This window comes from Cucumis melo, chromosome 11 (assembly GCF_025177605.1).
Source record: "Cucumis melo cultivar AY chromosome 11, USDA_Cmelo_AY_1.0, whole genome shotgun sequence".
In the NCBI taxonomy this organism is placed as follows: domain Eukaryota; kingdom Viridiplantae; phylum Streptophyta; class Magnoliopsida; order Cucurbitales; family Cucurbitaceae; genus Cucumis; species Cucumis melo.
The window spans coordinates 16,341,161-16,358,567 of record NC_066867.1 but is presented as its reverse complement, the minus strand read 5'-3'; the positions used below and the strand labels follow the sequence as shown (position 1 = coordinate 16,358,567).

Below are 17,407 nucleotides of genomic sequence, written 5' to 3'. Positions count from 1 at the left end.
TGCTTTGGATTATGCTAATAAGAAGAGTTTTACCTTAATTGACATTTGTATATAGTAATGAAGAAGAGGTAGGTGGTTAATCCTAATTCTATCTCTACTGTAAAAAAAATGGTTTCAATTTTTTCTCCAACACAAATATGTGTGTTTTTCTAAACTTAAAATTGATGAAAGAATAGGGGCGTGTAGTTGAGTTACTTGGAGAAGAGGTTTGATTACTTTGCCTATTAAAATTTTTCATCGTTTCTAATTGAACCTTCAAGTTTAAGAAGTTGCCAATTGGGGAGACGCGTCGCAGTTAAAAGAAACTGAACATAGAATGCCGGCCTCGAATGGAATGGGACTAAGTTACAAAAGATAACTTAGTTTAAATAAACTAATACACTTTTGTGTTCAACCAATATGCACGTTGGCCGAGGATTTTTATTTCTATACGGTAAAGTCAAAATTTTCATTATTTATTAGAAAAAGTTTAGTCGTATATGATATAAAATTTAAAGTTCATACTTCTATTTTTTGTTTTAGTTTTTTGAAGTTTAAATGGATGACATATTTGACAAAAAATATATATATATATATATATACATTTTGGACTTAATTAAACCTAAACGTTGTTTCAAATGTTGGCTAAATTAACCCGTTTGTTGGATCTAATGGTCATGCCAAAGACACAATATTGTTAGGATCAACTTTTGTATTCAATTTTAAATTAGGATACACATCGACATTTAATTGATCTAAAATTTGATAATTATTCGTTATTAACTTAAGAAATAGCACGATTTATAATTGATCCTTCGACTAAACTATTACAAAATGAGTCGAAGATTAGCCACATATTTTAAAGCTAAGGGTAATGTTTAATTATTCAACCACACGTATATTTAGAAAAGTAAAATTTACTAAGAACATTTTGAAAAGCTAATTCAACATATATAATAAACAATCATATGTTGGTTCATTCAAATCAATGTCTCCTGATAATGTAAGCTTCCATTTCCCCATTTACATGACAGGTGTCGCACACCCACGTAGTTCACCGAGCAACTAACTACCGAAGCCGGCAGCCTCCAACGATACAAAACGAAACCATGCTTCGTTTTGTTCATAATCCCCAAATAAAATTCAAATCTTTAACCGTATTATTTCGTTGCGATCTCCTCTCCTTCTCAATTCAACGTTATTTTTTTTCTCACTCGACGGGATCATCAAGGAACAGAAAACCATATCTCCGATTCTTTTAAATCTTTTTTCCTTCCTTAAATTACTCCCTAAAAAACAGAGCAACTTTTTGAAACGGGACTTCACTTCCAGGTGTTCGTGAAACGATGAAGAATGACAACGAATCGCAGGTTTCCGATCACTTTCAGAGACCCAGAAAGCCGAAATCGCGTGAGGTAAGTTCCCGATTTCTCTCGTCGGCCTATACAACTGAGACCACCACTGCATCGTCGTCGTCGTCGTCTCCCACTCAACCTCTTTCGCCCACTCATGGGAAATCAAGATATGATGCTCGTAAGCACCGAGGCCAACAAGGGTCCTTACTTGTTCATGGACTCTGGCCTTCTTCGACTACTGAGAGATTCGATACTCTGGCTGATCATCTCAGAAATGAACGATTGAAGGACGAGAAATTCTCTGGAAATCCCTCACTCAATAAACTGAGAGGTTCCAGAGATTTGAGTAATTTCGAACCAAAAGAGAGATTCGCCAAAGAAAACGATAGACCCATTATTGGCGGTTCTTCGAGATATTGCGGGAAACTACAGGGGAAAAACGTAAGCTCTTCATTGTCGAAATTACCAGTACAAAGCTCTGAATCTGCGAGATTGTCAGTGGATGAGAATGCTCTGTTAGGAAGATCATCTAGAAAACGATCAGACAATTTCAAGAACAGTTTTGACTTAGAATCGGATTACAACGATATTAGGTCTCCAATGATGGTGGGAAAAACGCCGACTATAGTCTGCCAGAGATCGGGTTTGGTGGTTCCTTCCAAGTATATGAATGATGTAACATCACGAAGGCTTCAAAGAGGGTCTTCTGATTCAAGCCTCCCAACTCCTGTTTCATTCGAAGGTTCTCCAACAGCAAAGAAAAATTCTGTAAAATACCCAATACAACGAGCTAATTCAATTTCGGGACGTGGGAGTTCAAGGTCGCAGTGGGCATTATCGCCTGGACGGTCAGGTTCGCCGATGATGTCAGTCGAGAGCAAGGAAAAATCCATGTCGTTTTCTAGTCTAAAACCCATAACAACTTCATCAAAAGGCGCAACAGGTATGGAGAAGTTACTTAACTTGGGATTGGACTTGTTCAAGAGCAGAAAATCTTGGATTTCCACCACATTATCCCCTGTAAGACCAGTAGTTTCTGATAATGTTCATCATCTTAGAATGTTACATAATCGATTGGTGCAGTGGCGTTTTGCCAACGCTAAAGCTCAGTCTGCAACTGAAAACTTGGCTAATTTAGTAGAGGTATATAAAGATTGTTTACACTCGATTGAAATATCATGTGGGTTAACCATAAACTATAATCAAATTCCTCTTTGTACAGAAAAATTTGGCAAGTACTTGGTATAACATTGCTAAGTTGCAGCAGTCAGTTCAACAAAAGAAGTTGCAGCTCCAAAAAGAAAAGCTCCAATTCAAGTTGAACTTCTTTCTCCATTCTCAAGTGAGTAAAGGGAATTAACTCCCTTACACTTCTAATATGGCAATGCAACACTGAAATTTATTGGGTTTCTATCTATTTTGCAGCTGAGGCCATTGGAAAGATGGGGAGCTATGGAAAGACAACATTTAACTGCAGTTTCTATGACCAAAGATTGTTTACATTCTGTTATCTGCAGGGTGCCACTCACTGAAGGTGCAAAGGTAAAAGAATTAGTAATTGAAACGTTATCTTGTTTGTGAAAGTGAAGTTTCAAAATCATTGTTGCAGTACAGATTGATGCTCAAAAAATTTCCATGGCATTCAAGCAAGCTTCTGATGTTGCAATCTCTATGATGTCCATGGTGACTATATACGCGCCAGTGGTAAAAGGCCTTATAAATCATTTCTCTATGTTCATATAATAGAACAATTCTCCGGATGTTTTAAATGAATTGTGATTTATACAGGCCATGAAAACTGCTTCCTTGCTTTCAGAATTAGCAAGAGTGGTGATACATGAGAGATTGCTTTTAGAGGAGGTATTTGAACTCCACCAAACCGTATCAGCACTAGAGGTACAAACGAAGAAGAAAAGAAATAAAAGTGCCAACATTTTTTTGTTGTTATATCACCTTAAATCACTGATTGACCCAAGATGGTACCAAAGCAAATGGTCTATAAGATCAAGTGTTTAACCCTTAGGGTCGGTGATTTAAGGTTTTTCAATATATAGATGAGTTGACTTTTGTGGTTATAGACTTACAGTGTTTGCCTGTTAACTCTGTTGTTTTCTTGTATGGTAGATGGAAGAAATGAGTTTGAAAGGTGCTATTATTCAAATGAAAACAAGGCAGCATCATCATCTGAAGCTACGAGGAAGAAATATAGAAACTCCAATTACATGACTTGTTAGACCATTGACTAATATAGGTGGCTTCAAGATCATTTATGTACACAGAAAACATGAGTGTGATTAAAGCTGTGAAAGCCTGAGATTACTGTCATTACATCTCTGTTAATCTAGTGCATAAATGCTTTTGATTTTGCTAACAAGAAGAGTTTAGCTCAATTAGCATTTGTATATAATAATGATGAAGAGATCCATGGTTAATCCCATTTCATTTTTACGGTAAGGAAATAGTTTAAATTTTTTCTCCAACACAAATATTTTTGGTTTTTTAACTTAAAATTACAGCAAAAGTAGGGGCATGTAGAGTTACTTGGAGAAGAGGTTTGATTAATTTGCCTATTAAAAATTTTCATTGTTTCTAATTCAACCTTTAAGTTTAAGAAATTGCCAATCAGAGAGATATGTTAGATATGTTGCAGTTAAAGAAAGTGGACATAGAATGTCGGCCTTGATTGGACGGGGACTTAGTTACAAAAACTAAGAGTCCATTTGGCATTTCATCTTTTAATGTTCCTTATTTTCTGTTTCTTGTATTTTAGAATAAGAAACATAATTGTTTCTTGTTTGATTATGTTTCTTAAAAAACAGAAATAGAAAACGTGCTTGATAACTATTTCTCGTTTTTTCTTTCTTATTTCTTGTTTTCTTAATAATATCTTACATTAAACATATGTCGACTTAAACATATGTCGACTTACATCTAATTCAATTGAACATTAAACAAAAATGTCTTACATTAAACATAGAAAAAATATAAAAAGTTTATATCATTTTATATAAATAAGTCCCCGTGCATAAATAAAAACAATAACATGAACATCAAATTGTATCTATCCTTCATTTATTGCCCAAATTTGATAGGCAATATCATCTTTCACTGGAGGAATTTGTTTTAGATGATGTCGATTCACATCTAATTCAATTATATCACTCTACAAATTGGCCGACAAATTCCATGTATCTTCAAAGATCATTGATTCATTGCTAAAGTCGCTGAATAAGTCTTCTTGATGATCGTTCAATCTAATGTAATTGTCAACATGCTACCAGTATATATTTCTGTGTCTTGATCAGATATGAAGGGATTTGCTTAAGAATAGGAAATTGATTCATTTGCGTTTTAACGAGACATCATCTTCCTATTTCTCTTCTTCATCTTTACCATCCACTTTTTCAACATCTGATTTACCATCTTGTTTGGTTTTAAGGCGTTTTAGCTTAACTTTGTTCTTGTGGATGGCAATTATGTGATGAAGGGTTGAGGAGGACTAAACTTCATCCTTCACCTTTACCTGAGGAAGTTTATCTAACGTCGGACATGCCTTTAAGCACAATTTATCAATCTGGTGTGAGAAAGATCTTGCTCTGCGGGGATGCTTGACCCATGCTATGATGTGCTCGCTTATTATCTCGCCTATGTGTACTGGTATTTCCTCTATTATGCAGTAGATCAACATTATTCGTTCCATGGAGATGGTGCTATCACGGCGAGTAGGCATGATCTTCTTCTTCACAAATACCAACCAAATGATGGCTTTTATGTTTAGGTTGTGCAGAAACTGGTACTTCCCTCTTGACGTTATATACCATTTTGTCCAGGGCCAAACAACTCTCTTCGTGTGTCTTCTAAATCTTGCTCTCGAGGGTTTTTGAAATTTTCATGCCCTACTTAGTTAGCCTCTAACCCAAAGAGCTCATTGATTGCGCCTGGCCTAAAGTTTACTTTTTTCCCTTATACTATGGCATAGTGTTCTTCTTTATTGATGTATCCTTTGTAAAACATCTTTACTATGTCAAGTCTTATTGCGGTCACCCCTTGGAAAAATCTTTTCCACCTAAACGTTTTTATGAGTGTCTCAAGGAACTTTGGCATGGTTCCTTGGTATGGATAGAGCCACTTCTTTATCATAAATTTTTTGCTAGCTAGGGAAGTGGAGAGTGGTCCTTCTAAATCACTTTTCTTGGCCACTTCCCCTTCATCTTCTTGAGACTTTCTTTTTGCCTTTCCAGCTCGTCTCTTTGTAAATTACTCTCAGAGCCTTCTTCTTCATCGTAACCTTTCTTTTTTCACGGGTCTTACCCCCTTGTCCTCCAAATGACTTAACTCCTCAATCTCTTTCTTAAACTCCTTGGAATGCTCATCAAAAGTCTTTTCTTTGTCTTTGTCTTTTCCCGCGAAGAGGGCTACTTTCTCACCCTGGTTAAGAAGCTCTTCTTGCTCCCTTATCTTTGTTTCCTTCTCCTCCTCTGCTAGGGCCTTAACGTCCTCTACCTTCACCTTTATTTTTAATAGCCCAAACTTCACCTTCTCTGTTTTTTTGCATATTTTCTTCTTGTGCCTCCTCGCGCACTTCCTTTTCCTTCCTTCTCGCCTCATCTTTTTCTTTCTTCTTCTTTTCATCTTCTCTCTTCTTTTCTTCCTCCTCCTTCTTTTCTTCCTTTTCCTTCTTGATTTTTTCTCTTTTCTCCCTTTTCTCCTTTTCTTTTCTTCTCCTTCTTTTCGCTCCTTCTCAACCCTTTCTTTTTCTACCTTTTCTTTCTCTAGCCTTGCTCGCTCTTCTTGTTCTTTTTTTTCTTCTCTCTTTCAAGTCTCTCCAGAGACTATTATGAGAAGGTCAGTCAGCTTATCCTTAGGGAGTTAAATTTCTACTCCATTGATCACCACCTTCTTGAGTGGTCTTTCTTTCGTTCTTTGCTCCGACACACGACCGTCGGGTGAGGTTTTCTCAACTCCTTCATTAGATGGGCTTACTTTAGTCACGGTTGCTTGGTATTTCTTGAGGGCTTTGGTGAGGGCTTACTTTCCAAACATGATTAATAGGAAGGATAAGGAATTGAAATGAAATTTAAGGATTGGATAAGGAAAACTTATTAATTTCACTGGAGAAGGTGATCGAAAACTAGAAAGCTTGAGAACTTAGATGATGGTTTGGCTAAAAGTTCCTAATAAGGGTTTAAGGAGAGTTTATGTAGGCATGGTTCTTGATGGAGATAGAGTTCTTTATATAGGCAGATTTAAACGGGAAATCTAATCTTTTAAATATGCCAGCATCAAAAGTTTCTTGTGTGTTAAGTCACATCAACTCCAACTACCACCTTTGTCTTCTAGCGAACCTCTTCTCACCTACTGATATGGTTTTCTCGCCTAGTCTTCGTGCGAGTTCCTCTACAATTCGCTAATTTCTTCTTTTGTCCGTAATCCTACGTTAAGACACTAAAAACAGGGTTAAACAGACATAAATGCTTATGTAAAGTGTATTTCCAAATATTTACGAATTTACAACATAAGCTACGCGTTTTGACACATTTCTTATGTGTTTTGGTCTCATTATTCTATCGAAAAGGCTATAATAACTTGTATTCTACAAGTTATCATAGATACACTTTACATAAGTATCTATGCCTATTTCACCTCGTTTTGAGTGTCTTAACGCGGGATTAGGAAAAAAAAGAAGAAGCTAGCGAATTGCAAAGGAACTCGCCTAAAGACTACGCAAGAAAACCTTATCAGTAGGCGAAAAGCGGTTCACTAGAAGACAAAAGTGGTAGATGGGGTTGATGTAACTAGATAGAGGTAGTTTTCGGCACTGCCATGCTCAGAAGATTAGATTTTCTGTCTAAATATGCCTATATAAAAGATTACATCCCTACCAGACAATGAGGTCTGAAGGGACCAACAATAAAATACGAAGGCTTGAATAAGCCAAAACCTAAAACTTGAATGAGCCACCATCTGTAAAGCATTTCTTCATCTTCTTCAGTCAGTCAACAAGTGAAAGCTTGAGGTTTGAGTGAAGAACATCCCATTCCCCATCTCCCCTAACTTGTAATGTCATTTCTATTCTTTGCATTTTTTGTATTTCATTGTAATGTATTTGTTCATATTGTACAATGGCCTAAGGCCTATATTCTTTAACACATTGTATATTTATGCTTTTCAATCTATCATATCTTTACTGTTCACCTGTCCTTATGTTATTTGTAGTTTAAGATCTATGATAAGTTTTTGATAAGAAGGTTAGCTTATAACTCTTATCGTGTTAGCTGAGCTATAGTGATCGCTTGGCCAGTGTTTATCGCCTACTACTTGAGAGGGCAAGCAGCAAGGATCTGGCTAATGCACACAAGGAGGAGTTTGAAGACATACTCCATCTTGGCGAGATAACTTTCATCATTTATATCCTGAAAGAAGAACAAGTGTAGGTATATGGTGTTGAAAGGTTGTCACCCTTAAAAGAGGAGCTTTATAAGTCTTGTAAGTGAAATATTCTAGATATATCTTACTTAACTCAGCTTAGTCATTTGGATCTCTAGAGGTGAGCAAGTGTGGCATTTAAAGACCCTGAGCGAAGCTTGCCTTAATCATAAGCTAGTTAACTGAGTTATATCGCATCAAGATTATCTCATTACTTAATCACCTAGTAATACATAGACTTTCCTTCACCCCTTCTTTTATGCAAGTTAGTTCACAGTCCCATCACACATCCATCTTAATCTCCCTTTACAGATTTTTTAGTGTAGATAAGTAGATATAGTTTAAACTTATACTTCCTCATACTGTATAGATAATTCTTTCATATCGCCTAAATGAAGAGTGAACCCTATAACTAAGCTTTGATATCAATTCCTCGTGTTCGACCTAGATTACCTAGGAAACCTATTGCTTCGCTTATACTTGGGCAAGCAGTAGGAAAACATGTACTCAACAAGGACTTAGTAATTATATGACAATGTGAGACATAGATAGTATATAGCATGTCATGACCATGTCTCATTGCATAGAATAAGATACACAACACACAACACTACATTAAGTATTGAGTCAGAATACATAACACCATTTAGCCAAGTTATATCATTTGCATCCCGAGAGGAAAGAAAGTATGGTGTTTAAAGCACTGAGAGGAGCTCGCCTTAATCAAAAGCTAGTTAACTAATCTTTACCACATCAAGGCTACTGCATGGCTTAATCGCCTAGCAATGCAAAGACATTCTTTCATTCTTTCTTAATACAAGTTAGTTTATTTCACATCTCTCCACCTTTCGTATCACCTTTTACAAAATCTTTAATGTAGATATTAGGTTAGCTTAGACACATTTACTTTATACTGTATAGATAGATATTGTATACCGCTTAGATGGACAAGTAAGCTTTATAACTAAGATTTGATATCAATTCCATGTGTTACATCCTGGAATTCTCAGGAAACCTATCGTTTTGCTTACACTTGGGAAAACGATAGGAAAACTTGTACTTAACGAGGATTTAGTAACTACACGAGGATTAGAGACATAGTGAGCAGCTTGCATGTAATGACCTTGATTCGCCATGTAGAAAGGGTTGTGATATGAATTTAGCTCGCATATTCTAATCGTGCAAACTCATACATTAAGACTAAATAGAACAAACACTAAATCCCTGAACAAATTCCTAAATTACCAACAACCAATATAGGTCTTTTGATTTTCCTAAACTATTTTAGGATATTCTTAACGTCAACTCATCCCTTCTAAGTTGCTAATGTCAGGTCTAGTACATAACATTGCATACACCAAACTCCCAACAATGGAAGCAAGGGGAATATGTCTCATATCCTTAACTAATTGAGGTGACTTAGGATACTGTTCCTTAGACTAATGAATTCCATATCTGTTATGCAATAGAACCTTTTCGGAATTCTGATTTTTATATCTAGACAATATTTTGTCCATAAAAGATGCTTAGAGATATGGGTAGCATTTTGTTCTTGCATTTCCAAACAATTTGGATCCTAAAAACACATTGCACATTTAATTTCCAAATCTTTTATTTGAAATTGCATAGCTATCCATTTCTTAACGTCAATTAGACAATCTACATCATTCATTGCTTTTTTATAAGTTAATGGATACTCTATACCATCATCAAGTATGATGATTTAGTTTTCGATAATGAACAATCGTCCCACTACTTCGAGGCCTTTTCAACTCTTGAGAAGGATGTGACTAACTAGATTCCCTAGTTCTATCAACTACTTTAATGGATGAACTAGGTTTATTTGTAACATCTTTAGAAATCCCATTCAATACTGAATTACTACGTGGTTTGATGATTCCTAATGTGGTTTTTCTCTAAGAATGTGACATTTGCCGATACAAAATCCTTATTTTCTTGAGGATCAAAGAGAAAAGCTGATCATAGAGCTAACCATGTCCAACAAGGGAAGGTTTCTTCTTTTTGCTACATTATTCTGCTTAAGCGTACTAGGTACAGAGAGTTGTGTTGTGACTAGATTTTGTGCTCTATCAAATAGTCTTAGAATCATAAGTCTACATATACTCTCTACCTCGATCAGATCAAAATGTTTTTATATAGTTTTACCTAATTGATTCTCAATTATAGTCTTATATTCTTTGAACTTTTCACGAGAATTAGACTTGTGATGCAATAGATAAACTTGACTAAACCTTGAATAATCATCAACAAAATTGATGAAATATTCATACCCTCATTGAACTTTGACATTTATTGATCCACAAAAGACCGAATATGTGAGCTCTAAAGGTATTTTGGCTCTGAAACCTTTTTCGATAAAGATCTCTTGGTCATTATTGCTTTTTAAGACAAGAATCACATGAAGGTAAGAGTTATCTTCTACCTAATTTAAAAGTCCACTCTTAACCAATTTCTCAATCACATTGAGATTTACATTACCAAGTCTTAACTACCACAAATAGGCATTAAAAGAAATCTTTTGTCTATTATGCTAAACATTTCAGTATTAAAGATAAATTTTGCTTCAATTGGTCTTAACTTATATAATATTGAGCATGCATATTCCCAAGTTTATCATATTCATATGTTTATTGTACTCATATGTATTTTTCTTTCTCGTGATTAAATTCAACGTTGCTTCATCCCACTAGGAGTTTTAGTCCAAGTGAGAATTTATTGGAATTTATGTCTTAAAACTCGTAGTTTGTATTCATATTCTATTCAATAAAGTCATTACTAAGAATTTATTTATGAGATTGATTACTATAATCTTAAATCAAATAAACTAAGGTCCAAGGCTATTTTGAGTAAACTTGAACTTTATGTAAAGACATAAATGTGGATCAAGTTCAAGTATATATCCTAAAACGGTCTATAGTTTATGAATAAATGTTAGGCAACTTATTTAGAAACTCTATGGATGTGGCCCGCTGTGTAGTTAGTAAAAACAATGTGATCCTAAATTGTTCATGTAGAGACATGAAAGTGGAGGCATCCTACGTAAAGTGTTTACATAAGACTGGAACCATGAAATAGTCTTTTTTTTTTCTTATAACGTCGTTTATTATATAAAAAACTGACTATTTTGATTATTGATGACCTAGGTAACTTCATCTTAATCCTAAGCTAACTATGAACTTCTTTTCAAACGAAATTATCCGTAGATCTACGTAAGTGAGGGTAGCTCATAAGTACTGGCCTAGTAAGCCTCCCAATTCAAAGGTAAGGTCGGCGAATAGCTATGGACATAAGGTGCAAGACAGAATTCGCTCCTACCTGCTTTAGGATTAGTAGATAAGTTGTTCCTTTAAGAATTGAATCCAAGTCTTGAACAAGGGGCCCACCCTCTCATTGTCCTCGAGAGAGATTCAATTTATAGGTTGACCCTTAAACCAATTGTTTAATAGTAGATCAAGGAAACTTAAGGAGTAAGATGTAGTCTTGGGGGTAAAACGATATTTTGACCCAGTTGAGGTTATGAACAACCTATGAAAGATTAAATTTGACTTTTTCAAATAAAAAATCAACATTTTGATTTTTTACCATTTTGTCCGTCCTAACTAATTTCGACTCCCCGAACATGAATCCATATTCATTTTTCTAAAATTCAAATCACATTTGAATCTAAAGCCGATCAAAGTTTGACTTTCAAAATCAAAAGTCAACATTTTGACTTTTTACAACTTTAACTATTTCCATCAATTCTAAGCTTCTGAATATGAATACGTCTTCATATTTTTAATATATAAATCATATTTAAACATAAAGCTCTATCTCAAACTGATATATAACTAACGGCTATATCACACATATTCGTCAGTTTTTCTTATGCACGGCCCAAAACCCTGCATAGACCTCATGGTGTGAACTCTTAGGGACGCTAGAGCTAAAAGTATGCTACTTTTCTCTAGCTGAAGTGTTCTATGATGTTTTAAAGGGTACTCATAAAAATAGAATCATAAGGCTAACTTAAACATGCCCTATGTCTAGGTGAAAACATCTAGCATAACCATTATACCAGATTTTAACCTATGATGTCTTCCATAAATTGTCAACTTCAGAACCTCCAACCTCAGTCATCTTATCTGACTTGTGACAAGATCAAATCCAGTGAGCCTCTATAACCAGTTTTACAAAATATCCAACTAATTCTATGAAAATTTTGGTTGACATGTTTAACCTAAGTGAGCATGCAACTTATCTTTGTTATAGATTTTAAATATCTACTTGATTTTATAACACTAAAAAAACTATAGACTAACTTATAATATACATTCAACATTATATAACCTTTTATAAAGAAATCAATTAATATGGAATTTAATTAATTTAACTTTTAATTAAATCATATTTAATTAAAGTTAATTTTCATAAATATAACAAACTACTAAAATATTTACGACCCGTGTAACAAAGCCCATAAAGTTAGCCATTTTTTAAATATTCTAAGTTTGCCCTTTCGTCTTTCCTTTCCCTTATGCTGCTACTTTTTTCTATCGTCTTTCTTCCTTTCCTCCTTTTTTTTATCGCTGTGATTTCTTTCCATTGTCTTTCTTTTTTTCTCTTTTTTTTTAACGTCATTTAGATTTAAGTAACGAAATATTATTTCTTTCTATCGTCTTTCTTATTTTCCTCCTTTTTTACGTCGTTTAGACTAGGATAACCAAATTTTAAAATATCGTGTACAAAGAATCTTGAAAAAAATCGCTTAGATTGAAGTAGTCAAATTTAAATGATCATGCAAAAAAAGAAAAAAATAAACGATCATGTGCCACAAGAATTAAAAATAATCGTTTAGTCAAATCTAAATGACCGTGTACCAAAGAATCTTGAAAAAATAAATCATCGTGTAAACAAATATAAATGATCATGTACTAAAAGAATCTTAAAAATTTTTGTTTAGCCAAATCTAAACGATCGTGTAATAAATTTTGAAAAAAAAGTCAAATCTAAACAAGTGTGTAGCCAAATTAAACGAACATGTAACCAAATCTAAACGACAAAATCTAAACGATCGTGTACTAAACAATAGCCAAATCTAAAAAATCGCGTACTAAATATATTATGTGCGTTATTGACAGCGTGATTGATGGGGCATTTTTAACATTTTTCATTATGGGCCTACGAGATTTTTTCGTTTTTGGAATTGTTCTATACGGTGTAAATATTTTGCCGCTTGGTTATATTTTTTAAAGACCTCTTTCATTAAATTAAATTAAATTGGTCTTTTATAAAATATAACAAATCCGCAAAATATTTACATTGTATAGAACAATTCCAAAAACAGAAAAAAATTCATAGGTCCACAATGTAAAATACCAAAAATGTCCCGTCAACAACGCGGGTAATATATGTAGTAAGATCGTTTAGATTTGGCTATTGTTTGGTATATGATCGTTTAGATTTGATTGTATAGATCTGGGTTGTCAAATCTAAACATTTTTTTTTCAAGATTCTTTGTTACACAATTGTTTGTTTAAATTTTGGTAGCCAAATTTAAACAATTTTTTTCAACATTATTTTGTACACAATCGTTTACATTTGGCTACATGATCGTTTAGATTTGGTTACACGATCGTTTAGATTTGCATAAACAATTTTTTTAAGATTTTTTGTACACGATCATATATATTTTGCTACCCAAATCTAAACGATTTTTTTAAGATTCTTTGGTACACATTCATTTAGATTTGGCTATTTTTTGCACCCGATTGTTTAGATTTGGCTACCTAAATCTAAACGATGTTTTTTTTTCAACATCCTTTATATTTGTACACGATTTTAAACAACCAAATAACAGTTTGATAAAATTTTAAAAAAATAGATCTTTTATATTTGGTACACAATCTTGAACCAAATAACAATTTAAAAAAATAAAAGAAAAATTGCAAAAGAAGGGAAGAAAGACGATGGAAAGAAAAAAGATCGCACAAGAGGAAAAGAAGAAAGACGATGTAAAAGAAGGAAAAACCTAGAATATTTAAAAAAAATGACCAACTTCATGGGCTTTTTCATTTTGTTATCCAGGTTCTAAATATTTTGTAAATTTTATGTATTTATAAAAATTAACCTAAATTAAAGGGGTATTTTCAAAAATATAAAAAAGCGGCAAAATATTTACACTTTATAGAACAACTCCAAAAATAAAATTAAAGTCCAGAGGCCCACTGTGTAAAATACCAAAAATGCCCCATCAACAATGTGCACGTAATATATTTGCGATCGTTTAGATTTGGTTATTGTTTGATACGCGATCGTTTAGATTTGGCTACAATTTATATGCGATCATTTAGATGTGACTACAATTTATACGCGATTATTTAGATATAGCTACAATTTATCTTTTCAATTCTATCGTTTAATTTTGTTACACGATTAATTTGGTTACGTTTAAATTTGGTTACACATTCGTTTAGATTTGAGGACCCAAATCTAAATGATTTTTTTTTCAAAATTTGGTACACGATTTTTTTAATACTTTTGGTACACGATCGTTTACTTTTTTTTACACGAACGTTTACATTTTGCTACTCCAATCCAAATGTTTTTTTTTTAAGATTCTTTATACACGATCTTTTTTTTAGATGATCATTTACTTTTTTTAAAATGATCATTTACATGGCTACTCTAATCTAAATGGTTTTTTTCAAGATTCTTTATAGACAATCTTTTATTTTGTTTTACATGATCATTTATTTTTTTTACACGGTCGTTTACATTTGGCTACTCCAATCTAAATGATTTTTTTTTCAAGATTTTATAGACGTGATCTTTTACTTTTTTTAAATGATTGTTTACATTTTTACACGATAGTTTACGTTTGACTACTCCAATCTAAATGATTATTTTTCAAGATTCTTTATACACTATCTTTTAGATTTTGCTATTTTTTGTACACAATGTAAAAAAAAAAGACAATGAAAAGAAATTGTAGCGAAAAAAAAAGATTAAGAAAAGTAGAAAGACAATAGAAAAGTGAAATATAAAAGAGAAAAAAAGAAAAACGATAGAAAGATTAAATGACGTAAATAAAGAATTGAAAAATAAGAAAGATGATAGAAAGAAATTGCAGGAAAAAAAATAAGAAAAAAGAAAGACGAAATCGCAGGAGGAAGACAATGAAAGAAATAGTAGAAGGAAGATGAATAGTGAGGAAGAAAAGAAAGATTGAAGGGCAAATTTAGAATATTTAAAAAATAGCTACATTTATGCGCTTTATTATACGGGCTGTAAATAGTTTGATGTTTTGTTACATTTACAAAAGTTTCCCTAAATTAAATCATATTTAATTAAATTAAATCATATTTAATTAAATTAAATCACATTTAATTAAATTAAATCACATTTAATCAAATTTAATTTAAATAATTAATTAACATGCATACTATACATTAGAACCATCATAACATACTTTCAAATTATGAACATGTTAACCTAGGGTGGGATTTTAAATCTATATAACATACTATATATACCTACAATTTAAAGTTAATTAAAACATGCATCGCATGCACAATTAATTAAACACCCTAAAATAGGTTTTAGATTCTAAATTAAGCTAAAAGCTAAATTATTACATTAATAATTTGGTCCAGTACAACACAGCTCCCGAAGAACTCGAACCGGCTGAAAAAACCTTCAACAGAAGCTGAATCGGACCAAAACCACTTTGAACCGATCCAAGAAAAGATGAACCGGCCCAATAATGAGTGAATCGGCCCAAAACCACTAAAAACAACTTCACCGGCCGCGCGGGTCATCAACCGAGTCGTAGAGCGGGAGTCGGGCGCGCAGGTCGCTGGCGGGTCACAAACGTGGGCCGTGCGGACACTTTGGGCTGGGCCGAACAAGGATTTGAGCCGCGAGTGGGCCAATTCGAGTGAGGAGCAGGCCTGGGGCGTGCAATGGAGCGGGTCAGGTCGGGCACACTGGGTCTAAATTGGGTATGGGAGGCAATTTCCGGGTCTGTCCTTTTTTTTTTCTTCACAAAAATAGCATTTCTCTCTCCCAGTTGAACAAATACAACCTAATTTTAACTCTAGTGACTCTAATAGAAAAATATAGACCCTTAACCAAATTAATTAGACCACAAATTCAAAGCCAATTACAGTAATTATTACAAAATACACCTAATTTAGGGCCAAAACCATAATATATCCAATTTAGTTCAACCACACAATTTATCAAATAAATTGACACCCACCATATGCAATTGAGTAAAACTAGCATACTTTGATACCGTATGAAGAAAAACAATAGACATGCACAGCAAAATTACAGATCAATTCTACTATATTTGCATCTAAACTAATTAAGAGATTAACATGCTTCAAGACTACCCTAATTAAACTAAATTAGGGTTAAAAAATACAAACCTTTGAAGATTCTCGTTTCTCATAATCTCCTCGTGAACTTGAACCAGGGACCACCACTAAAGTTGACCCGTTATTCTCCGAACTTAAAACCTAGTTGTGGGACCCATAAGGTAGAAGAAATTGAGAGAAAGATGGAAATTAAAAAAGGAGTTAAGAGTTAAGATTTGAGAGAAGAAAAATTTTGATATTATTTTGTAAGTCAAAATTTCAAAATTTATCAAAAGTCTCAATTAATTGAAAAGGAGCATATTTATAAGCAAATTACATGCAAAAATGCATGTAATTTGTTCATAAAATCTCGACACCTAATATTCCACTAACCATTAGTGGAACTTAGTGGACTGTCTACGTATCATGTAGCTACTTATCCCACTAACTTAGTTTAAGGACAATATGGTCATTTGACCATTCAAGTCAAAGTCAAACTTTGACATTTTCACGTCAAAAATTAACATTTTGACTTTTTACTATTTTGTCCAACTTGACTAATTTCGACCTCCCGAGCATGAATCCGCATTCATTTTTCTGAAATTAAAATCATATTTGAATATAAAAGTCAAAAGTTAACATTTTGACTTTTTTACAACTTTGACTATTTTCACCAATCCCGAATTTTCAAATATTAATCCATATTTTTATTTTTAATATTTAAATCATATTTAAACATAAACCTGTATCTCAAACTGATAACCGACGACTATATCACATATATATGTCGGTTTCTCCCTCCTTACCAAATTGGAACAATTCAAATTATTCCATTATATTGTTTTAAGTTAAATTCATATGAGCTAGTGAGAAAAACTAATGGCCTATAGATCATGAGCTCCAATGATCCAAGATTAACTGGCTATACCCTATTAGCCCAACCTAATCAACATTCATTAACTAACGGTCATTCGATTAAAGCCTCATAGTTGCACTTCCCTCACTATACATATATATATTTCTTTTCATCTAATATAACATGATTAATCCTTTCACAGGTTGTTCGTGACCTTGGTTGGGTCAAAATATGGTTTTAGCCTCAAGATTATATGTTGTTCCTTGAGTCCAACAGATCTACTATTGAACAATTGCTTTAAAATTCAACCTATAAATTGAATATTTTTTGAAGCAATAAGAGAATATTAATCCTTATTCAAGACTTGGATTTAGTTGAAAAACCTATCTACTAACCTTAAAGCTTTCAAAAACGGTAAAGATCTTCCT

General features: G+C 33.3%; 1 protein-coding gene across 2 annotated transcripts; it reads left to right on the top strand.

Annotated features, from left to right (window-relative positions):
• The first annotated feature begins 1,012 nt into the window (after positions 1-1,012).
• LOC103490609 (QWRF motif-containing protein 3) lies at positions 1,013-3,788 on the top strand. 2 transcript variants are annotated; one of them, XR_007824849.1, is made up of 6 exons: positions 1,013-2,477; positions 2,557-2,676; positions 2,760-2,876; positions 2,944-3,038; positions 3,123-3,230; positions 3,459-3,488. XR_007824849.1 is itself a non-coding variant. In XM_008450184.3 (6 exons), exons 1-6 carry the CDS (start codon positions 1,326-1,328, stop codon positions 3,558-3,560), a joined length of 1,689 nt encoding a protein of 562 aa, XP_008448406.2. In that variant the 5' UTR covers positions 1,013-1,325; the 3' UTR covers positions 3,561-3,788. The 2 variants fall into 2 exon arrangements, 1 of the variants encoding a protein (XP_008448406.2); XM_008450184.3 differs by having other exon boundaries at positions 2,949-3,038; positions 3,459-3,788.
• The last annotated feature ends 13,619 nt before the right edge of the window (positions 3,789-17,407 follow it).

Excerpts from the sequence above, each read along its gene's own strand:
- LOC103490609 (XM_008450184.3), top strand. The coding sequence starts at position 1,326 with ATGAAGAATGACAACGAATCGCAGGTTTCCGATCACTTTCAGAGACCC. Across the intron at positions 2,677-2,759 it reads ACTTCTTTCTCCATTCTCAA|CTGAGGCCATTGGAAAGATG; the intron begins GTGAGTAAAGGG and ends TCTATTTTGCAG. Across the intron at positions 3,039-3,122 it reads TGACTATATACGCGCCAGTG|GCCATGAAAACTGCTTCCTT; the intron begins GTAAAAGGCCTT and ends TGATTTATACAG.